This window comes from Rhyacophila brunnea, unplaced genomic scaffold (assembly GCF_057557595.1).
Source record: "Rhyacophila brunnea isolate RB1 unplaced genomic scaffold, BYU_Rbru_1.0 scaffold_5, whole genome shotgun sequence".
NCBI classification, from domain to species: Eukaryota; Metazoa; Arthropoda; class Insecta; order Trichoptera; family Rhyacophilidae; genus Rhyacophila; species Rhyacophila brunnea.
This window is the reverse complement of record NW_028233170.1, coordinates 28,823,899-28,849,028: the sequence shown is the minus strand read 5'-3', so window position 1 is coordinate 28,849,028 and position 25,130 is coordinate 28,823,899. Positions and strand designations below refer to the sequence as shown.

Genomic DNA, 25,130 nt, shown 5'->3' with positions numbered 1-25,130 from the left:
ATATAGACCCACGTAAGAAGTTTAAAGTTTATTGTTGCATTTTTATATCAAAAGTACGTACGTACGTAAAGAAAGGATTAGCATAAGTACTTAGTTTCGGAAAATTATACAGCGTTCCTGTTCGTGAAATTTTCCATTTCGAGCACTGGATAGGAATAAATAGTATGAAGCTGTCACTTGGATGAGACATCTTCATACTAATTATTCCTATCCAAGTCTACTTGGATCGTACTTGGACCGTGTCAACGCGGCTTTAACCAGGGGCCCAGGGGCGGTAATTCGTACCTCACTCTGGAGGATACTGAAAGCATACCGCATTCTTCCAAAGATCGTCATAGTCGCCGTAGTCAAATTCCTGCATGAGAATATCAAATGGCGTGTTGGAATTAGTGACACTGTCGGTTCGGGGCCACAATCGTAGTCAGACAGACCGGGGTCCTTGCTCTTTTTTTCTTTATCATCCGCTTTGATTTCATACTACGAAAGTCGATACCACCTGATAAAGGCATAGCTGTCATCCCCCACGGTGAAGCTATGCGACTCGAAATACGCCGATGACGCTGTCGACAACTTAATCGAGGGCATTCAAGAGACAATCAACAGTTAAGCCTCAATTACATTGAGCTTCTTTACGAGTTGTGTGTTGGCGAATTTATAATCTGCCTGTAAAGTCGCCCAGTGTAATCATCGAACAAGCTAACATGTTCGATGATTACACTGGGCGACTTTACAGGCAGATTATAAATTCGCCAACAAACAGCTCGTAAAGAAGTTCAATGTAATTGAGGCTTAACATGACAATCGCGTCTATTTGAAAATCAACGCGAAAAAAACTAATGTTTTGTGCAATGCAATATCACTTGATTAGCGACGGGAAAATCGTCGAGAGTATCGGCAGGTTAAATACACGAGGGTAGGGTACACATCATGGCACTTTGCAAAGTCCACGTTATCCGAGTGGGAATGGTTGTAGCAACATTACAATATATGCGGAGTGTTTCTCTCTCTTTCTCCCCGACACTCACGGTAGCTACTCGGTTAAAATCAAATGCCACGTATCCGACACTTGCTTTCTGACGGTGCTGCTTTACGGTAGCGAGTCAGGGGCATCAGAATAGAGACTCAGAGCAACTGTATCTATACTGAGCTATGAGAACAGATATTTGCGGCGGATACTGGGTGTGCGTGGGTGGTATTAGGTAACTTTTAGAGTAATTAGGATATAAAAGAGTTGACGATGCAGCCTCTACGGATGCCTCAAGAGAATTCTAACCTGGCTTACCCGTTATTCAAACCAACTGGAGTCTGGCGTCCTGGAAGACAACTAAATACCATCCACAATCCACATAGTGTACACGGCGTAGCTATGGGACGAAGGTACGATTTGTGAAGATGCAAGAAGACTGGCGAGCGACAGGGGTTCTTAGAGGCGCCATTTGGTGTCCATGTGCTCCAGTGGCCAAGGGAGGAGGTAGACTGTTAAGATCCGACATAAACAGTGCACATTAAACTTTGTCTGTCATACGCATTTTGTTATCATTTAACTAAGTACAAATTGCAGATAGTGTTTGTTAGTTTTTAAAATGTAATTAAAGCCTGCGTAATCCAAGCCGTAATAGATAATAGTCATAAAATATATCATACATCATTTTATCATTTTAGATATTTTATAGATAGAAGAATATTTTTGTTCCAACACCATCTGTAATAAATAGTATTCGTACCTAATACAACGAAAACAAATAAGTACATACGACTGTAAAAGTTGCACTCTTAATGTCGGATGTCTCATAGCATACCTCAAATATTATGGTTTGGCTAATACAATAAAACCTATTTCTCTACTAGAAATTAGAAGAAATACTACTTAAAACTTGTCCGTACAATAATTATTCTTGGTGATGCAGTAATAAAGGGTCGATTCAAAAGGATTTAAAATCAATCGATGCTACCATTATTTTACTCATCATATCAGGATTAGCCGGTTCACTAGTACAGAAATTTGTTATATAATTTTTATTTTGTTTCCTAACATTTTTTTAAATCCGTGATATGCTTAAGTGTTCCCCGATTGCCACAAGATGACCCTCGTGGTATCCCGAGCGCATCACTGCTCTAGGGGCGAGTAGCTAAAAAGTACCATAAATATATTGAGTCCTCACCGGGAGAACCCAGAGCTCCCGGATGGAAGCGCCTAACGCACCATGATAGGCGTCAGATGTTGAAACATTGAATGGCATCACCCAATATTCGAATTGATTCATACAATTTTCAACTGATACCTATTAGTGTGGTATTATGTCTTATTCAAGTAGATGAAACTAGTCCTAACAGTTACTGAATTTTGTGGCAGTACCTACTTAGTAGGATTGGTGTTATTTAATTTTAGTTGCATAATATGGTGGCTGGCATTTATTTGTTTGGTGGTTAAACTTTGACAGATAGTAGGTATGGGTCATTTTGCTTTATATAAATAAACCAACATAAACGGCCCGCACATTGAATATGAAACTAAGTTCATGACAATATACCTATAATATGTCGAATATGTCAAATGTTACCGTGTAGCACCCTCGCTCAGAGGACAACATACTTGATGTTAGATTCATACAAGAACAGGCATGCCAACAGACCTCTAACCGCTCCTTTACTGCTTTGTTCGTTCTTGTACCTTTATTTAAAAAAGAACCTAAATTTTACTTTTATTGAAGATTTTTTGGATTCATACAACTTGATGCAATGAATTCACCACGTAAATAAATCGTTTTATAACACAGTATTATGGGTATTATGCAAAAATCAACAGTAATGCAATCATTTTTATTAATTAAGAAACTAAGTAGGTACATACTTACTGTTAATCTGTTATCGTGAGGGAGATTTATTTTATTTGTTCCACACCTACGGTACGGTTCCAATCTCATTGGCAGGGTGAAATACACGTGTTCCTATATCTATGGCATGGAAGTTTGTATTTTTCTCTAGGCCTTCCCTATATTCCCATCGCGTAAGTAAGAAGTATTCGATACTCTTAAGGGAAGTGTCAACTGTTTTTTTTATCATAAGCGAATTTATGATCATGTTTTGTGTATGTTATGTTTGGACATGTTTTTTGCAATGAAACTTTCATCATTTCTAATCTATCCTAAAGCCATCATATTATGTCGATCCAAACAGAAGTCAGAATACTTCCAGATCTAGACCTTTAGTTTTTAGCCGAACAAGTTTCGCAATAATTGATTCAGCTATATTATTGTTTGCGATCTTTCTATTGACCGACCACTTTTTTAGTCCATGCAACAAAATTCGGCGACAATGTAATAAATAATAACTTTATATGAGAATTTATAAGATTTATAGGGGAAATAAGATGGCAAATTGGGAAAGCACGTTCCTATACTTTGGTCGTTAAGGATTAAATTTCTTTTATTCCGCTTTTCACCCCTAGAATTTTCCACGGTAAGGAAATTTTCTAAATTCCGGCATCACTGAAACTACTTAGGTATAATATTCATTTAGGGCATTTAGGCATTAAAGGACTAACATTTCCATACATATAAAATATCAACAGCTTATTTGCTATTTTTGCATTTATTTCGGAATTACGATGTCTTTAAATTAATTTAATATATCAATATATGATTGACATTTCCCCCGTTATTTCGATCCTTTGGTATACACTTCACTTTTGAAAAATACCGCTATTCTTGATGCGTCGTACCCGATTGCAGGTTAGTCACCATCAGAGTAGTAGTCTTCATTTTGTCGTTTGCTATACGGAACAGTTCGGTGGAGCTGCACTCGTACTTAAGTACTTATAGTTACTTAAGAATTGAAATGCGGTATTTGTCTGCTACCTGCTCTGTTGATCGTTCCTAGGATAATGCACTGTAGAATGTTGCGCCTTTGTCCTGTATTAACGTGGGTATTGTAATTTTCCAATTTTCGCGATACGCAGAAGTTATCTGCCTTTTCCTGTTCGTTGGAGTACATCAACATCAATAACCCTACCCTCCAACCCTACAGTCCAATGTATGTTGAGGATACAGCCACATCTCGAAGGCTTTCAACTCTTTACCGTTACCGTTTTTACATTCGAGAGAGATAATTGTAAAAATAAATAAAATTTGAATTTGAATAGAATTGTGAGAACGTAAAAAAACAAGTACTAGGTACATCGATTTGTATTTTGGGTAAGATTTTTTAGGATGATCTAACTAAATCTAATAAGGTGTCGCCGACAAATTCTTTCGATATTTCGAAACCAAATCATCATCGTCAGCTGCATTACTCTGCTGGCTGAAGGACCCTCCGAGCTGATTCCATTCCTCTCGGTCATGTGCATTGCGTTGCCGTCTACTTCCGTATCTATCTCGTCGATTCAACGTTCTCTTCCCTCGGTTATTTCTTCCTCGAGCGATATGTCCATTTCCGTATACTTAAGATTTATAACAAACTCAAACTCTACATTACGTAGAAACAAAGGTATGCGATGTAATAGGCAACGTGTCCCAAACTTACAACATACTAGTGTGCACAGCTATTCAAATCTTACCACAGTTTCGGAAAGTAATAAAGCTATAATAAATATCGATAATTATTTTTTGACGATTACGGGTTCTGGATGTTGTGTAGTAATAGAATCGAAGAAAACTAGACTTCATCTAATTAATAGTATGACAATTAAGTAGCCGTTAATAGATACGTCATTATTCATCATTCATCCATAGCCAGTCATCCAAGGTGGCCGGCCATTGAAAGTGTAGGCACAGAAAAACAATCGACGAACACAACACCTCAGCGCGGAATTCGCATGACTTCGATGTCGACCGGTCCGTGCCTTATCCGTCGCCCACTCGCCTTAACCCTTTACTGCATAGTGTCACAAATTTGCGACATTTCAAACTATTTCGATAAAGCCAATGCCATCTGTGTAAATTATAAAATAATATCCTTTTTCGATGCCTAGAAAACTGTTTTACCATAAACATCCTACTTTACCGATTTTGTTTGGACATTTCAAGAAATAAAGCATTTCTGCATTATAGTCTCTGCATTTCTGCTTTGACAGTTGACGAATTCGTATGTACGCAAAAATCCGCATTTGTAAATAAATAAAAAAAAAATATACAGAAGATTGAAATTGGTTGAATAAAAATATCTACACATCAAATAAGGTACATTAGTTTTTTATAATTGTTTTCATTTGGTTTTGTATTTTGTCATACTAAAATGTAAGATTTCCAAATGTCGTAAATCTGCGACACCACGCAGTAACATACAAAATTTAATGAAATTTTCGAAAAATATTTTTTTTATTATTTTTCCTTCATTCGCAAGGCATTTTGACACCAAGAAAAAATAAAATTTTTCAAAAAAAAAAAAATCATGCAGTAAAGGGTTAATAAATGTTTACAGTGGTTAGTCGGTTGGTCGTTGTGAAATAACCCTCTTTACTCAATGAAATGAACCTGATCGCATACCTGCTGCTTACATGTTTCTCGTTGGGACAGTCGGTGTAATCACGATTTGAATTCGATTTGTCTCGCCGATTGTGATTACTGATTATGGTGATAGAGAACGGTCGGGTGTAACGTTTAGCCGAGAAAAGCATCCGTCCGGTTGCTATGTCCAAATAACTTACTAACTATCGACAATAGGCAGTCTGACCAAATATGCAGGTGACTACTACGATAGTTCTAAGCGTCAAATATAGATAAACTTCTCGGTCGTTTCCGCTCGGTTGAGGTTCGTGATCACTTTGAAATGCATCCATATTCTATGCGACCAAGATTCCAACTCTCGCGGTCCTATGTTTCTTACACGGTAGGGTGAAGTGTTTCTACTACGTTCTTTTACTTGATCGATTCAGTGTGCCGACACTATTATTCTGTTGGTGTTCCCCACATAACAGATTAATAAATAGAATTCCGATAAGCTATACCCCAATACAATATGGTGTTGGTGTTGAATGTGTGAGTGTCCTACAAAAATGAACCACACATATAGGTGCAATTAATAGTGTGTGGTCGTAGTAACCGAGAGCCGTTGTCAGAACGAAATACCTACAGGCGTATTCTTGACACATGTTTAAGTTTATCCCATATTCTTTCTTCCACACTAGAGATCGGTTGCTTGTTACTACACACCCGTTAGGTATTTCAGTTTCCATTATTTCTGAGTTCCCTGGTGTTCTCTGAAGGTTACCGAAGACCACAAGTCTACACATTATCGGGTCCATGACGTTCAGTATGTTTCACAAAATTGCCGAATGCATCGTGAGACATTTCGATGATAGCCATTCATTTATTTCGAGTATCTGGATGAATGTTATTAAATTATCAAATTATTCGCCTCAGGTAAACAGATGAATTCAATTTAGTAAGGATTCGGCCTTTCCGGAAGGTTAATGGTTAAGGGTGGACGGTTAAAGCTCTGAAATTTTCATAGCAGTCAGACCAGTCACTTCTAGTTTTGCAACATACAGTCTGATCCATTTATTTTTTCGACTATTTCGATATCATTATCTTGAGATGTAGATGTTATTGGAGGACGATATTCCAAATTCCATGTTTGGCTATTCTCTCCAACGAGTCTATTATGAAGCGTAACTGCACATCCATGACAGGCTGGCGGTGTTATGCGAATTACACATTGGTTTTATTCGGTCTTATTATCAGTAGGAGTACCGACAATTTGAGAGGAAAGAATTCGTCGGAGTGACCAAGGGAACGACACCGCAGCCTTGTTTCTACCAATGCCCCTTCTGGTTTTTTGCTGTAGGAGTGGCAGATGGTCATCAAGGTAATGAAGTTATCCCGGTCAGCGGATGTCGGGTCCCTTTGCAGTGAACGAAGAAGAATAATAATAGTTATATAGTAAAATACAAAAAAATTGAAGTGAAACCGGTTCAATTGACTATTCAATATTGCAAATTCCTGTGCGTCCTCGTTTCGTAGGTACGGTGTGCATACGACATGTTGGTCTTGAAATACTAGAAGCCTCAGTTTCAGCGTACTTTATTATAGGACCTTGTACTTGTAATGTCTGTATGCATAATAAATTATTATCTCACCATGATATAACTCGCCAAAAATAGTAAGACGTTATGGTTACGCGCTTTTAAGTCAACGTGCAAGGCTATTTTCTTGCTCGGCGTATAGAAAATCAAGTTAATTTCCGCTCTGATGGCAATGCTGCCAGCAAGGGTGTGCTACAGTTTTACAGAGCCAGCGCGTTTCGATCTGCTCAACAAGTGCATTCATTTATCTCCTCCACGCATCTCTGAATCCGACGACAGAAATACCGCAAAACCATATAGATATTCTCTATATTAAGTACCCACACTGAATTCATCGGCGCGGTCGGTAGCGTTGTACTAAAAAGTAGAAGACACCCCTTAACTCTATCTGTGTTAAGGGGTGTGAACACGTTAAATTATTATCCGTAAGCACATTTAGATGGGCGATATTAAGTCAATGTTAAGTTTGTATGAATTCTGAATAATCTATCATATCAATATATCATTACAAAATGATAATATAAATTATATTATTTTCTACAGGTCGATATTTATTTCGATTGTGACACCATTATCTAGACTACCTTAGTATTCAGTATTGATAATGGTGTTACAATTGAAATAACTATCGAATAATAAATCGAAATGTAAAATTTAATCTAATTTATATGATAATTTTGTAAAACGTATTTGTATCAAATACATGCTAACTCGATTAATACCACATTACATTGATGATATTATTGTATTGCTGGATTATTGAAAATATTCGTGCTAACTATTTCGGGGCATATTCAATTATGTGTTCTGCCTGTCATCTATCCCTTAATTAATTGACATCCTCACTCACAACACCGATGTAGTCTGCGAATTCATCTAGATTTTATAATAAATAATAATAGTAGTTCAATTAATGGATTCAGAACGTACCTATCTATACCTTTTTATTGTCAGGAATCTCACATGAAAAATAAATAATTACGTTGTTAATGTTTTTAATTCAGGCCGCTGTGTACGGTGACGTCCCGTGGGGGTAGGCAGATTGAGCGTCGCTTGAGGGCGGCAAATCGAAGAGAATCATTAGATATATTATATAGAAATAGGTAACTAAACTTTGTAAGTACCTAATAATGAAAATATCCTTCGATTTAAAAAAATCAGGTCACTGGTTGGAAACAAAATGTATTAAGAATTGACATAAAAGGTTTAACAGGACTGTATTTTTTGTCGGTTTCGCGATGTCTAGTTTACTTCTGTTGTCCTTGGACGTCACGTTTTTGATGGCCAGCAATGACACGTGCAGATTTGCGAATTATATTTTGAATTATAGTCAGGTACATAGGTACCTACTTACCTAGCTCGCGTGTTCTGAAAGTTGTCAGGTGTATTTTGAATGTATCTGAAACCGTGGACTTGACGTGACAATATTGTTTATTGAAGTAGAGATGGCATTTAAATTAGATTTAGTGGTATATATTTTGTTAGTAATGTATCCACACAATACATTTCTTAAATATTAGAGTCATGTAAGGATGATAAAAAATACTGTATAAAAATGGGGCGGCATTTTAGCGCTGTCTAGGGGCGGCATTTTGTCTAGGAACGTCACTGGCTGTGTACTTGCAGAGTTCGAATCAATGGCTAGGTAGGTATATTGTGAAGCTGAGAAGATATCGCCCGAAAAGATTCAATGCATGATGCCATATTTCTGTGGAAATTGTAGTTTTTCTTGGTACGGCGTGTGTGGTATCACCGCCAAACTACGATTTAAAATTTTAAACGATGGTTCCGGTAATGTCTGTCTGTATCCGTATATTATTATACTTTTGTACATACATCTGTTGCAATAGACATCGCGAGGTAAATACAGCATGAATTACCTACTCGATATTGCACAAATCAGGTTACGGGGATCCACGTGCAGCGGTGTCGTACTGTATGTACTTTATATCAGTTATTCAAAACATTTGTCAAGTGTGTTGATTACTTAATTATAATATGTATTAAATACTTACTGCGCAATCAAATTATTTAACCTTTTCTTTTATATAAGTAGGTGCAGTGTTTTCAATATACCACTAATATTATTATATTTTAACCCGACATTCGTAAATCCATTGGAAACATTTGATAGTCCAGATAACATTCTTTGGTAAATCATTCTGCAGAGGCATCATAGGCGACTCGCGGGAGTATTAAAATTGTTTTCTGCAATGCTTGTTTCTATGCTAGCAAACAATACCACTACAACTGCATGGTGCTTTTACCGTGTCCATGGTGCCACTGTATACGCATACTGATTTACCTATAATACTACATACTCGGTTTGGTTCTAATTGCGATATTATGGAGAAGGTTCTCGAAATCACATGTCAGAATTTTACATGTAAAATGCATTCAAAGTTGTTGATTATAAATAGAATCGTTCTTGTAAATATGTAAATGATATAGTAAGAAGTCTTCGTTGGTTTTATCGTGCGTTGGAAACATTATTTTTGGTAATTCTACAATTTTTGAGTTATCTATGTTGATATTCGGGATATAAGTACTACAGATACCCATCTTTCTCTCATGAAGCTACGTATAAATTAATCGTATAGTACAACAATTTCTACCGCCCCCCCCATCTAATTTATTTATTTTATTGTTAGGCAATAATAAAATTGAAATCTCACTACACCATTATTCCATGCAGTTTGCTCCTGTCACTGTTGTAAGCAGATAGGTTTCCACAACCTCTTCATTATGATATTTCACTATTCCGAGTCCGACCAAGAATTAGCATTGGTTATTTAGAAATTGTGGAATACAGTTATAATGGAGCATTTACTACGTAAATTGTACCTAATTAACAAATCTTTGCGGTTTTAGTTGATTCTGCGTTTTTATATTGAGTCGACAAAATCCATTTTTAAATCTTCCCTGATGGCTAGTGGGTTTCCATCTGTCTTTGATGGGGTTAACAGTGTTGACACTAGTGGTATGGCATGTGTTCTATTGGCCACCGGTGGCACGAGGGCCGTCACTTGCGTGGCGCTGCCTCAGATCTCACCTGTGATTTGTGAAATATGTACAGACCTGCACGGCAGATAAAGAGTTTTATGAGGAGAAAAGATAGCGAGGTGCGGTGGCCGGCGCGGCACTGCGCCCTCACTCCTCGAGAGAGACTCGTTTCGCCGCTCACCGAGCCATTTTAGTTTCCCACGACTGCGCTGTCGGGGCGATTGCCTCTCGAAACGCACGCCTCGCTCTACGACCGATAATTTTATTAATCGCAGCTTTCCTGCCCACAATTAATTTGGACATGTTAATTTGTACGTGTATAAAAGACTAAGCAGCACATTGTACTGTTTTTCTCGTCCCATCTTATTTACAAACATCTGTCAAAACTATTTCTAAAAAAAGTTACGCTTTATAAATTAATATATTTGTGCAGTTTACCTCTGTATCAGTTTGGTTGCAGTGGGACGATTATTTATTAGTGATGCATGCCTTCCTAAAATAACTATTCCCAAGTGATATTATTTACTCATCGACAAAATTGTGAGTGTATTTATTTGAACCCTGACACGCTCGTGTGTTTGTTTTGACCTTTCGAAAGTGACAGTTGGCGGTGGTGGAATGAGGTGAGACTGTGTCAAAGTGATAAGTGAGATTCGACCATGGTTTTGAGGATCGCTGTCAGTCCCGGTCTGGGAACGTTGACCGAATTCCCGGCGACCGACGAAGATGTTCGAACGCTTCCGTCTGCGATGGACACGGTAAACAATAACATAGTGATATTTTCATATACGATGGTTGGATGTTGTCTTTATTGTATAAATTTCTATTAATTAATTGATTAGTTTAATTCCTAACAATTTCATACGTACATGAGTTAATATAAGTCAACCTATCCGAATTTAAAACGACGTTATGAATAAATTATTGGCAAAATTTCAGAAATAATATGAGTTGCTTAATTATGTCATTTTATCATTTTTAAAACCGAATGAAGTCATTCATGTTTACATGAATTTTAATTAAAAATAACGTAAACGGTCGCCAGCTGGATTCTAGTAAATTATATTCAACCGGTTCGCAAAAAATGTTTGGTATCTGGTATTCCACAGATTGATTTTTTTAATTTGGTGTTTAGCCTCGTTCCTCATTCCGGATTGCCTTGATATAATTTCACAAGTTTGTTTAATCCACTGCAAGAGGGTCTGCCAGGTAAACAGCCTCCTGCATAATGCCATGGGAGTTTATTTTAGTCAATAATTGTCATTCAGTTGTCGTCGAGCATACAAAAAAAGTATTTGCAAATACATATTCACATTTTCGGGAGATAAATGAATTTGTCAATTATTATGCCGCGGTAGAATGTTCCTGGGTTCCTACCTAGTAGTAATTATTTTTATGTAATTTGTACAATATTCTTACACGCTTTATTTTTATATCTCTTCAAACCAAAGATGTGATCAGTTAAAATAATAAGAAGTAATAACTTTCGTCCTTGTGGAAAATGAGTCTGGGGAAAATCTACAACATTTAATAAAATGTTGCCCATTTTGTCTATTTAGGCACACAACAAAATCTGGCATCGCATAAGTACTTACAACTTTCTTAATTCGTAATATCTGTGTGCGGAACATGGAAACAGTTGTGGTGACATTTTTTCACAATTTATTGTGCGCTCGCATACCTTAGCCAGCTCTCACATCTAAACTCGCCCGTCCGCAACGTGTCGAATACGTCGATGTGACGTCATCGTTATTCACAAATGGAGCTCCGCAGATTGGTCGAATGCGACTTTTTAGTTTGAAAAAAAAATCTAGTGCTGCTATCAACAAATCGCATGCTTCTCGGACTGCGAGTCAAAGACGGCAGAACGCATACGAACACCTATGAATTGGTCATTCCTATACCGGGTCGCCGATCGCCGCATCTAAGTATCTATACGCTTCGAAAGGTTACGTGCGAGTGTGGCTAGATAGATGTGCGCGGTGTTCATATGCAACAACGGATCGACCTTCCTAGGAGGTTTGGGTTATGACTGTTCGGCAGACGAGGCGAGTTTAGATGTGAGAGCCGGCTTCCGGCTTCCTTTGGTTCCGATCTACTATTACGCTGTAGTTTGTAGTAGTTCCAAACCATAAACGCTGTATTTAGAAGATAGAGACTAAATATATTATGAAACTACTTACTAGAACGATACTTAAATTGACTCCAATCCATTTCGCATTGTGGATTCATTTCTAACAATTTTCTCTAATTTCAAAACAATTAGAATCACCCAAATAGTCAATTCCATAATTGCATATATTGCCTAGAACCCTGATGAATGGATGGTACCTATTGTTTTAATAATAATTACTACATACCTACATCGACCATTTTGAACACGCAAACGCGGCTGACGAGTTGTACCGAAACCAAAATATTCATATTATAATGCTATAACCATGGACTAATATATTATACTCATCACCAGTCTGTGTCAATCCACTGCTGGATGAAGGTCTCCCCAACCTCTTCTCGGCCCCTGTTCTTCGTTGCCACGTAATTCCGCCGAACCTTAATATTTCGCTGATTCAGCGTATCGTGGGGTGGCCTTTCGGTTGTCTTATATGCCTCAAGTACCATTGGATTATCGCATTCGTCTTGCGGGTCCTTCTGTTTATATGCTCAAAATATTTATTATATGTAAGTACTGCATTTTTATGTTAACCGAGATATCGCATCAATTATTGTACGTAGATAGGCAGCGAAAACCTTACGCCGGACTGCCATCAATATCGTTTAGTTAGATTAGTTAGGTGGATATCTATAAAACGCGTGTAATATGAGTACGAAACGGCAAAACAGCTGCCAAAGATGACAGCATGTTGCAATGCTCCAACGTGCAAAATATTTTTTTTCTGTTTCTACCAATTGAACCACATTAAAAACTTTGCAAAATCGCCACCCAGTGCTGTAATACTGAAAGTTCATAAAATCCCCTTATTACAGTTACGAGTTTACGATTAATATGTTTCGACAACAGCTGATAGGCGTGAGGAAATGGTTTGATTACCTATGGAATATTTCAGTTTAAACGAGGGCAGCATTTCTTGCGTTCCGGTATATAAATGATCACCTCCGATCGCATGCATCGATTAAATTAATTAAAACTTTACTTCCTTTCATTTCGGGTATCCACTACCACCACTTTACCTGGCGAGTCGTGCCGGTAAGTGGCTTGCTTCAAACAACACCGTCAAGTTCTAGGTCGGAGTAAAAGTTCTTCTCAAAAACAAGTTCCACAGATAGGTGCTAAATTTCGTTCGTAAAAATAAGCGATCGATCATTGAACTTTCAAATCTAACAATATTTCAAATATGGAACAATAGAACATCGCGAAATATTGTTGTTGAGCTGCAGATCTATAATATGCACACAATAATTATAATACACATTTGAATTTGGAATCTGTGAAATGAAAATAATATATCCTATGATTGTTCTCAATAGGTTTATATGCTTAAATTTTGCAATATTTTACGCATATGTTTCTGGCCGATATCGTTATGTGATGCAGTTCGGAAGTAGATATTTATGTAAATATTTTTGTCGAGTGAGCTGAATTGCTAGCCGGTGCATTGTTGGACATGGACCGTTCGTTCGTTCGGAGCCATCACCGTTATTTTTCTTCGAGCTTCCAGGTGGCGAACCGTGCAATACCGTGCTAATAATTAAAACGATATTTACTAATTAGCCGCTTTGCACGAATATGCACACGGTATTAATTTAAATGGGATTTTCTGATAAAATAATAATAGTGCAACATGATAAGTTCGTTTTAGCCGCGCCACAGATCGCGATATGGCCATATTACACAGAGAGAGTCAACTCAATTAAACCTGGCCCAACAGATTAATTCGCATTTTGTAGTTACTTAATTTACTACAATGTATGTAATTGGTCATATTGTACCTACATCAGTCTGACATAATCAAAATCTAAAAAGAACCATTAATAACTCAGACATATGGATACGTTATGGTGGCCGTCAAAGCACGCACATATTTAGAAAATATCAAAATGCATAAATTACTACAGAAATTATCAGTTAATTCTTCACGTTAGATTCGCATGACTTTCTATGGATATTTAAATGTTTTCATATGCTCAAATACGATTTAGTAACAATATCCTTAATCGACGCTTCGGAAAGTAGAATGGGTCTTGGTTTGTAATGTCACTAATGTGGCTAATAGAGCGATGGCGCGGACAAGTGAGTGGGCGCTTCGAGAAAAAGGCCAATGAAGAAATTAAAATTAAGCCACGGCCTGAATAAGAATCAGATTTGTCATTTAGCTTGGTACGTGGGACACATCGTAGGTACATGCCCCTTGTTGTCCACTGGTCCGTTGTCAGTCTGTCCGGGCGCGGAGAACGGAGTATCTACCTGGGGAATTCGCTAATATTTGAGCGGGGTGGTTGGACTGCAAAATTTTTAAAGTCGAAGCTTGCTTTATCGTGTTGAAATTAGTGAGTTTGTAAGTGACAGTATCCACTCATCGGATCAAGATTTTGTAGACTTGGATCGCCTGAAGTCTGAATATATGAGGTATATCTTACTCAACAGTCAACAGCATGCTTAGAATATAATATAGACCAGTGATGCATATTTTTTTTGTTAGCATCCCCAATAATTTTTCCATTTATTATTAATTATAATTTAATAAAACGCAGTACTTTTTCCACTTTAAATAAATCTAGACCCGTTTCGTCCGTCTTAGAGGGACATGTTGACTGCTTCACGAGACATATGATATGTTTTAGATTCTGATAATGTGAAAATCGTAGATGATTTTGACAAGGCCGCCATTTTGATTAGGATGATTTTTTTAGTGTGCATTCCTTACCTTTCCAACGATTTATCGTTCACTGCTCTTGTTAAAGTAGGCGAGGAGCACTGTGAATAAACGTATGTAACTTGAAAGTCTGACACAGCGAGCGATGAGATGATTCTCTTTTTTTGTTCCGAAATGTAAGATAGACAAAGATATTAAACAAAAGCAAGACCGTTTTTTATTCACTCGGGCAATACTTTTGTTGAGTCAGTGCTTTTCACGTTCGGGCACTCAGTAATAATTTAATCCGTAGGTTGTTTTATCGGTAAGTAAGATTATTATTTGACATTGTCTTGGCATCTGTCCCTTAGCCCAGTGGTCGGCAAACTCATTAGTCAACAGAGCCAAATATCAACAATACAACGATTGAGATTTCCTTTGAGAGCCAATTTTTTTATAACTTTAAAGTCTTAATTAAACTATATTATGTACTTACACTGAATAAAACTTGATATTATCATACTTAATAATGATCTTATTTATTGATAAAAATTAAATTGTAAGTAGGTATCCATAAAATTAAATCATGACAAACAATTAATGTGAACAATGGCCTTCTTTATCCTTGAAATTTTTGGGTAAGTCAGGTTTGTGTGTGGTTGTTTTTAATTTTAGGCACGATTCCAGGTTCTCATCAATAATACGACTTCTCAGTTTACTGTTGATAAGGTTCATGCTTGAAAAAGATTTTTCGCATGAATATGTAGAACCGGAAAGGGAAAGAACAGCAAACGCTAGTTTTTTCAACTGATTATATGAGTCAGGAATCCTATTCCAGGTGTTAAAAATCATCATGTCTTCCTTTTCCATGTCTTTCAAAGCAGAGTACTTGTGCTGTGAACCATGTTCATATTTGTTTTTCTCCAATATGTCCATATCAGCACAAAGACGTTCAAATTTAGAGATCCATAATTCTTTATTTTTAAAATCCAGCAATTGCATTTTAAATTTGCCGATGTCAACATTAAAGGGAGAAAAAATTAATTCTGTTACCGTAGCATTAAGGGTTTTTTTTAACAAAGACTAACGTCACTTTGGTGTTTCTCAATTCCTGAAACCTGTTGAGAAAAGCTTCCCTCATATTTAAAATTATTGTTTTGAAATAGCAAATAATGTCAATATCAGAATTATTTTCTTGGTGACGTTTCAGCAGGCTTAGAAAGTAAAAAGGGATAATTTGTTTTCGAATGAATTAATAACTTCTTCTCCCTGTAGTTTACTATTAAGCTGCTTTAGATGAGACGTAACGTCTACCGTGAAATAAAATTTTTGGATCAACTGATCGTCCGTTACTTCTGGATAGTGAATACCCTTCTCAAGAAGAATACTTGCTGGTTGATTATATTCGAAGACATTTAGTTTGTTCTTTCGCTGTTTTAGCCCGTACGTGGTCATTTATGGCAGAGCCACACTCAAGTGCCCAAAGAGCCGCGGTTTGCCGACCACTGCCTTAACCAAATAAAATTTTACGTAATAAAATTTAGTAAGGGTTATCCATCTAGTCTAAAATCTAGATTGGTACCTCTTAACCCCTCCGCAAACGTAACACCGATTTTGGGTGGATTTACGTACATATTCAAACCTCCCGAAAAAAATAACGTAGACAAAACTGTGGGGTAATTTTGAATTTGGTAGCCATATCGTTGAGGCTTACTAGAATATTCCAAACGGTGCGGGAAATCCCAATGAAACACAATATGTGGTAGCTGTAATAGACACAACGGAATATTATTTCAATAATTTGTCTGTTTAGAAAAAAAATCCAATGCTAGGGGATGCTATGTTTCTGCCTTCTATCAACGATTGGCTATACTCATCGCCACTCTCGATACATTGTTTATTGCAAGCTGTGGGACCAAAAACTGGATGCTACGTTTAAATTCACTTTGGATTTGTGTCCCTACGCGTAGTGATAGTAATTACATAGTTGCCAGTCACTAGGCTCATTAATGCACGTTTAGACTTAATTAATACTTTTATATTAATAACTATAATTATACTGAATGGGGTGTTTAATCATATCTCAATAAATAAACATATTATATTAGTTATTTATAAATTATTTACCTTGTTTACATGCTGTTTAGTCTAATGAGTAGCATATATATTGTGTAAGTGGGTACAGAACTTGTCCGGGTTCACAAAACCACGTTTGTAATCGGAACCGGGTTCCGGTGCCCGGTTGCTGCACAAAAATAATAACGCGCCCAAAATATTAATCTCATCGATGATGATTTATTATGCAGACGTAAATTCGTTTCTATTTTCATATTTCCGCTGTCTAATTTAATCACAATGCTGAATATGTATGAGAACCCTCAATTAAAATTCTATGCAATGATGCTATTTTCTTCAATCATAATACCTACCTACACACAAACTATAGAGACAGTAAGTTGTTTGTTATATTTTTAGTGACTTTCCGTAATAAGCACGTTCCCAACACTTACTGTCTTGAGATAAAAGTATAATTATTATTATTACGATTTTCCCATAATATCCAACTTTCTATTAAGCTGAAAATTAGAAATTACTGTCATTTATATAAAAAAAACTATTAATTTTATTTTTAACGTATATTATCCAGTCCTCGAAATGTCCCGTTTAAATTTAACGTGCGACTTTCGGTTTAGCGTCATTAAGTTTCAAGACGTATCCTTAATCAGTTTGAATTGTACATATAGCTACAGTGTAATTATATTGACATTAACGTATTGAAGGTAGTTATGATGTATTAAGAATAGTGTAAGTACCTATGTGGATACTGATGACAAGTTCACCTTCATCGTATTTATTGAGTTTTGAAATGTATTAAAAAGCAACTTCAGAGACATTGAGTTACACATCTTAAATACATATATCGTGAAATTTTGTGGCCGGTATTCATCTGAAGGAAAATATTATGCCTGTCGTATAAAATTAAAATTAAATGTTCACTTCTGGGGGGAGTCCATGCGTCGCTTTTCTACGATAATACCAAAATCGATGTTTGAACAAGTTTTACAAATTCTTGGACCGGTTTGCCTTATTTGTTTACAAGTGCACATATAAAATTTCAAATAGGCAATTTTTAACCAATAAGACAATATTATTGAATAGTTTGACCTTTTTTGAAGATTTTCTCCGGATTTTTTTAATATTATCGAACTTTGCAACATTTCATATTGATTGATTTTCTTGATCGCAAGTATGTCAATTTTCGTATACGTAGGTAAAGTTGTGTACTCAAACAGTTTGATTATAACAACATAGGGGTTTATGCAATTCTAATATTAAATATTATCTTGAACGTTTTTAGTGTGGTAGATTTGTTGTCAGGTAATATTATTTTGTAAGTAGCGGATTGGATTGGATTCGATTGAATAATTGTAATTGGAACATATCGTCGCTTTATTTATTTTGATTTTCAATTCGAATGATATTATCGTTTGACATATTTGAGATTGTTCATCGAAATATCGTAAACTCGCATGTCTTGCTGAAATTGTGAACTTGCCTAGTATGTACGTGGGTAATTACGATTCAATCCTATATTGAGAAGTCATTTGACGATTTATCTCTTAATCAATTATTTCAGGATAGCCTGATTCTCATTTTTACTGATCTTCTCCGCGTATCTTCATATTATGTCATCTATAATTAAATCTACTTTGATCCGGCATTAGGCATAGTAAAATACGTATAGGTAATTTATGGAATCGATTGTTTCACTGAATCTAAAATTATGTTCAAATACTAAATGTTTTTAACATATGCCTAAAAAGTCAGGTTTAATACAAATGAATCTGCAATGTAAAATAATTAATTGCTCTTTATTTAAAGAGTATAATATAGGTGGATCAAGAGTCCCCGTTTTCAACTTCACGTTCATATATTTAGGCTTCGTTTAGTAGTGAAGTTTTTCTTTAACGTTTTACATTAATATTTTACGATTGCTCAATAAAATCAAATATCTTGTTTAATTCAACACGGCTATTTTTTCTATGTTGATATAACTAGTAACTTAGTACCAAGTGTGTGTAGGTATATTCTACGTTGCGTTTGCATGGCCGCCTAAAAGTTTGCGGCCTTCTGTTTTACATATAATTTGCAACGATTTTGTAATATTCATTCGCTCAATAAAAGAGACAATAATTCGGCAATGGTCGCCGAATAGGATGGATGTCCACATGTGGCAGTGGTATGCCATTCGGCAAGTTGGTGAGACGGTGTGTACATTTCGCGGATTGTTTTGCATGAAATGTAAATAAATTTGTCATTTCCCGCAGGCCTCGCAGAGCCCACTCTTGCTTTTTACTCTGCCAGCGCGGACCGAAATTGACAATGACGTAACATTTGGATAAATCAGAATACATTATAAAATGTACACAACTACTAAAATAATATGTTGGTATACAAACAATATTTTGTTGTTTGTCTCGGAATTATCTGTTTTGTTTATTTTTATAGTGCAACATTTATATTTTTTTCTAAAAATGTCCTCTGATTTTGCAAGGTGAAAACGCCTTTTTCAAAGCATCTTCTGATTTTACCTATTTGCATAGACATTAAAATAAACCCCTATTTATACGTCAGAGCATGCATTGGCCATTGATATAATATGGAATTGAAAAAAAAAAGATTAATTTAGCTGAAAGTGTATATTCATTTATAGCCCGCATTTGTCAAAAATCGTAAACATTTCTACATACTTTTAGATTTAGTCAAACGGTCAATTTCATAAAATGTGCAAATATTGCCCCGAAGCATGAATTTGTTATGAATGGATTGTAACAACCACAGAATATATTAATTTTCTGTTGTCTGTATACAACATACATTGACCATTTCGCGTATATTATCAATCATTCTACAATCTACACGTAACCGAAATGTCAAAACAGCTCCGTTTAAAATTTAGTCTTGATTTCACTTATTCGGAGATGATAATCGTATCTTAAAATAATGCAATAAGCAATCGTATCATCCTTTGCCTTAGAACATTATTTTTGTCTTACTCTAGTCTTCATAAGTCTAAATTGAATTATTATTTAATTCATTTATTGATAATTATTATCATTTTTTCATTGGTTCATTTTATTTTGATTCACTTGAAAAACAGAATCACAATTGAATAAAAATAAGTAGGAATTGACTTTTGCGTGATATGTTTTTTTACTAATCCCTAAAATACAATTAGAATCTTAAGTATTTTTCATTTTATTCACTTGGTCATAAAGTTTGAAATGCAATTGTAATTTCAGGTTTATCTCCCTTAGGTACATTTCGTCAATTGAAAACATAGGTACATAGTTGTTTCATATATTATGATTTTTAACTATTCCTATATTATACTAGCGATGGCCCGCGACGGCCGCGACTACATCTTCGTGAAATACGGAATAAAATCTACACATAGGTATATACAGAATACATTAATAGGTAGGTATACGGATTCGGTTTGATTTTCTTCAAATCAATGAGGCAAGACAGAGGTAGAACTTATGCACGCACCCCTACTGAGCCCCTACAATGAAACTACCTAATTAAATTTGTACCAATAATATGGTCTATAATGCCGGGTCCACACTGGCAACATGTCGCCGGCAACGTCGTTAAATTTTACGATAATTATCATAATTGCTTAAGAAATTTTACGATAATTATCATACTTATCGTAAAATTTAACGAGGTTGCCGGCGACATGTTGCCAATGTGGACCCGGCATAAGAAGTGGTCTGCAAGTTTCATCAATATTTGTTCAACAGTTTATTAGTTATAAAGGAACAGACACAGATTAAAAAATAATATATGAGTAAGAATATTAAGTACTTATTTCTTTTGTAAATAAAAAATAATATTAAGTAGTATTTTTGATAGAAGAGCTAAAACGACTGTCGAATTTGATTCTGAAGGAAATTTTACGGATTCAAGACAACTTTTTTTGGGAAAACTAAAATATACATTACAAGCCAAAGACAACGCGTAGTTTTTGTGGAAATACTACGTATAACTTTTTGTAGAATTTACTGTATCTAGTTGGATTAAAAAAATATATGGATGATTGTACACAACATTATTTCGTTTACCCATACACTAATTGCCTATAACAGGCGTGGCTAACCTTTTTATACTTAAGTACCAAAAAAGTTAAAATATATTTGTGGGATTTTTTATAACATGATTTGAGCTCTTCATTCCTGTCCAACTCGAGAGCCACCTCTGGCCTATAACATTTTCAACTAAACAAATATTTATATTTTCCGACCATGTCCGATCCTGATAAAATCATATGGGCCTCCACGGGTTTGTATTAAAAGATTTTGTTTTTACGAGAAATGGATGTCAGCCACCTGCTTAACCTATTAGGTCCATACTCTGACTCATACACAAATTGAAAAACAATATGTGTAGGTACTTGCCAGACCCAGGATTCGAACCTGGGACCCACGACGTTATAGACCGATGTTTAAGCCGCGCGACCATATTATAATACTTACATTAAATGGTACCTATGTATCTTTCTGTTTTTTTTATATTTTATCGGGTTTTCATTTTCTATTGCATATTGTTACTTCTATGACACAGATAATTTCTCACCCACATGTTGTGGTTTCTCATTGACAGAGGAGACAGCGAAAAGAATAGAGCACAAGACTACCATGGGAACGAGATTGTTATTATCATGATCGCTAATTGAATGGCAAGCCAAGACGATGGGAAAGTCTCAATTCACTTTTTGTTATAATTTTTCCAAACAAGACACTATTTATGTATTAATAAAATTGTTATGCATTGAATTTAGGAGAAGGGGTGCTCTCACAGCATTCATTCATTGCAATCAATTCTTATGAGCGAAAGTAACATTTGTGATTTGCATTTTTATTGAAATATGCCATATTAATTCAAGTTATTTTGCCATAATCTTGTGGTTTATGGTGTATAATTTTACATAAGCAGACCTCATAATGCATGCATATTTACGATTCAATAGTAACTTATAAGACAGTTCTGTGTTTTCGGGGTAAAAGTCAGTTTGGTTGCAGCCGAGATAATAGGTTTTGAAAATACTCTTGTTTAGAAGTTAATTGGTGTATCTTTAAAATTTATTTCACATTATTTATGTATAATTAAGATTTTGATATCGTGTTTTCTGTTAATTTTACTTAGAATTAAAAATGATTTTCTCATTTTAAGCTGCTATTTCTACAAATTAAAATATATATTTATTTATTTTTGTTCCATGTGACAAAATCTGAGACACAAAAAGAGTACAATCTATAGGTACATTGGCATTAAAATCTTAATTTCGTAAAAAAGTGACTTAAGAACTTTTACCATGCAAGCACAGAGTTTATGTTATTTTATGATTAGATTCTTTCGCATTATTTGTAATTTGGCAATTCTTTGGCATACGTTGGAGTAATTATTGCCAAAGTGGAAGTCTCCGAAGCCGTGGCTGTGGCTTCGAATTCCGCGTTCGCTGAATACATATTTTTCCGTTTGTTTGATCCAAAGCAGGGACCCAGTGGGTTTGGGCGGATAGCTAAACAAATTCGGAAATAAGTGTTAACATATTAACTTCTACTTCGTGGAAGTCCCACGATGGTGGGTAGGTACATCTTTTAATTCTCAGGTTAAATAGTTAGGTAGAGGACAATTAATTATTTATGCTAGTTTTGTTGACCTGCATTGAATCGCATAATAATTATTTTTATAATTTTAATAATTAAGTATAGGTACCTAAGGAAATATCAGAGAAGGGAAATGTGCCATTGTAATTTATATCCTGTGTTGTCAACTCTCGGTGACAAAAACATGCCAGATGGGGTACGAAAACAAGCTACTTGACAGGAAAAAACGCTAGATTTTGAGAAAATAAAATTTCAATAAGTATCTAACCTATTTTTGCTGATCGAAAAAAGTGCACAATTTTAAAAAACGGGTATACATACGTGTAAAAATCACACCACATTTTCCCAAAAACTCATTTTAAAATCGATAAAAAATAATTAATGAATCTTAACAACCTACTATAGTTAATAATTATCTAGGTAATACCAGAGAGTGCAATCCCCGACAATCGTCAATCCGATGCCATATGCCTAAGCACAAGCACAAGCACAAATTAAATTATAATATCTGATACCAATATATCAATATAATGCCAAGAATGCTTATATTGTTTCATTGTATTGTTTTATTTGTCAAGTAGGTACCGACCTACCTTCATTCAATATATGAATAAATAAACTAAAAATCTAGCTTGTTTTCAGCACATTTAAAGCTGTTGAAGGCATCAAAAAATGCTAATAAAAACACTATAAGCTAGATGCATTTTTTGCAAGCTTGCCTATCGAACAATGCTAGATCTGTCAAGAAAAACGCTAAGTTGGCAACGCTGATTATAGCTAGTTAAATAGTTCGTTAATAGTTAAAAGATATGATAAGATAATAATCAAGTATTTTCCTTTACAGCATACTAAGTATTTTTTTATAAAATAGAATTATGTACTACTTAGGTGGAAACATATATTAGTCGATTTGCTTGAAACTTTCTTGGGGCACAAAAGTCTTCAGGCAAAAATTTCTAATAATATACTTAATAATTATTACAAAATAAAAAATGTGGGTGCTGTCGCGCAAATACAGAAGAATAAAATTATAGCAATACATCTATCCAACTAAAGTCACCCACGCAATATATTACACAATACAGAATTTCAAAACAATATTTTGCATAATGTTTTTTTCGTAAGTGGCCGGATAAAAACTATCTTTTCTTGGCAGTTTTATTCGGTACACTTGGGGATTTCATAAAATTATATATTTGTTATCGTTATTTTCTTTCGAATTTCGATATTTTTAGAGATAACCGGTACGATAAGCAGTGGCGGCCGGTGACAAGAATATGAGGGAGTGCAAAAAAAACTCACCTATTTATACAAGAAGTCCATCTTCCATTGATTTTGAAAACACGTCGATAAGACGAACATCTATACTTAACATCGCAAGAGCATTTAGCCTGTCTTGAGTCATTGTATTTCTCAAATATGACTTAACCTTTTCTAAAGTTGAGAAACAACGCTCACTTCCCACTGAAATCATCGGGATTGTACAAATTATTTTTAATAGGGTAACACTTTTGCCAAATACTTCCAGTAAATTATTATTAGTGAAAAGTTGAAGTATCAATAATGCTCCAACAGTAACGTAGAAATCTTCTCTACTGTATAAGACTATAAGTTCATTTTTAAGTTTAAATTTGTCACGTTAATAATAATTATTCATTATTTATTATTAAGTATTAAATTACCCGATTTAAAAAAATTCATTTACTAAAATATAAAGCCAGCCGGCTAGGTAGGCGGCTAGCTCTCTTCAGTACACATTTTAAATAGACGTATGATTTTGAAATGATTAATGCGAAACATAGCTGATAATTTGGCATAATTCGGTCGCGTTGTTTACGGAACTCTAACTGTGACCGCCGATTTTTAAAAATTCATTGCGTGCGGCCGCATTGTAGATATGTTTCAGATGATGCATATTTACATATTCCAAAGTTTTAGCGTTGTCCATCAAGTAATAAGATAGTTATAATAAAAGTTATAAAAAATAAATGTCACCTCCGCGCATTGCCAATCTGCCCCTATGTTAAACGTCGTACTGCAAAAAATGATATAAACTTTGCAACGAAGGAATTTCGGCACATTTAACATGAGTGACATGCTTATTGAACATATTTAAGCCGAAACGTCGATATTGAGTGGAAAAAATTAATATCTTCGGTATTTTCTTTAAAATCAGCCCATGTCAGATTCAAATCGCAGAACGTTCCCGCGACACGACAGTGCTGTGATCTGTCATATAAAATCGCAACTTCGTTTAATGAATGCATTTTCACGATACCTACGATGACGTTATTGAATTGAATCGTCGATTTCTGCTCTAAATTCCCATTGATGACATTCTGCCGCTACGGCAGCTATCCAAGGTAGGGTTGTATCGAAGTATTAGCACTTATTGTGATCCAAAAGCAGTCTTTATACTTACCCACCTATAAAATAGATGATGCGCCGATGTGAATAATAATTGCTTCATGAATTCGACTCGGAAAATTAATTCCCATTAAACTATAGGACAGTGGGTAGTTATCGACATACTACCTACACAATTACCTACCTAATGATAAGGTTAATGATACCTACCTAATCTCAAAATGACCACAAAAGAAATGGGGCCTTTTTATC

General features: G+C 35.4%; 1 protein-coding gene and 1 long non-coding RNA gene across 16 annotated transcripts in view; one reads left to right on the top strand and one right to left on the bottom strand.

Annotated features, from left to right (window-relative positions):
• Patronin (calmodulin-regulated spectrin-associated protein patronin) overlaps positions 1-25,130 on the top strand; it is a 103,314-nt gene that overhangs the window by 6,780 nt on the left and 71,404 nt on the right. For 12 of the 15 annotated variants that reach the window (XM_085955695.1, XM_085955693.1, XM_085955694.1 and 9 more), the window contains exon 1: positions 10,329-10,782. The exons of 2 other annotated variants lie outside the window; for them this stretch is intronic. In XM_085955695.1, the coding sequence (XP_085811821.1) occupies positions 10,684-10,782 (99 nt within the window). In that variant the 5' untranslated portion in view covers positions 10,329-10,683. Of the gene's footprint in view, positions 1-10,328; positions 10,783-14,471; positions 14,613-25,130 lie in introns of those variants that run through there. One more of the 15 variants, XM_085955701.1, reaches the window with a different exon arrangement.
• Positions 21,991-25,130, bottom strand: part of LOC147066254 (uncharacterized) — a 102,419-nt gene continuing 99,279 nt past the window's right edge. The window contains exon 3 of the long non-coding RNA XR_015071627.1: positions 21,991-22,254. This is a non-coding gene — a long non-coding RNA (uncharacterized LOC147066254). The remainder of the gene's footprint in view (positions 22,255-25,130) is intronic.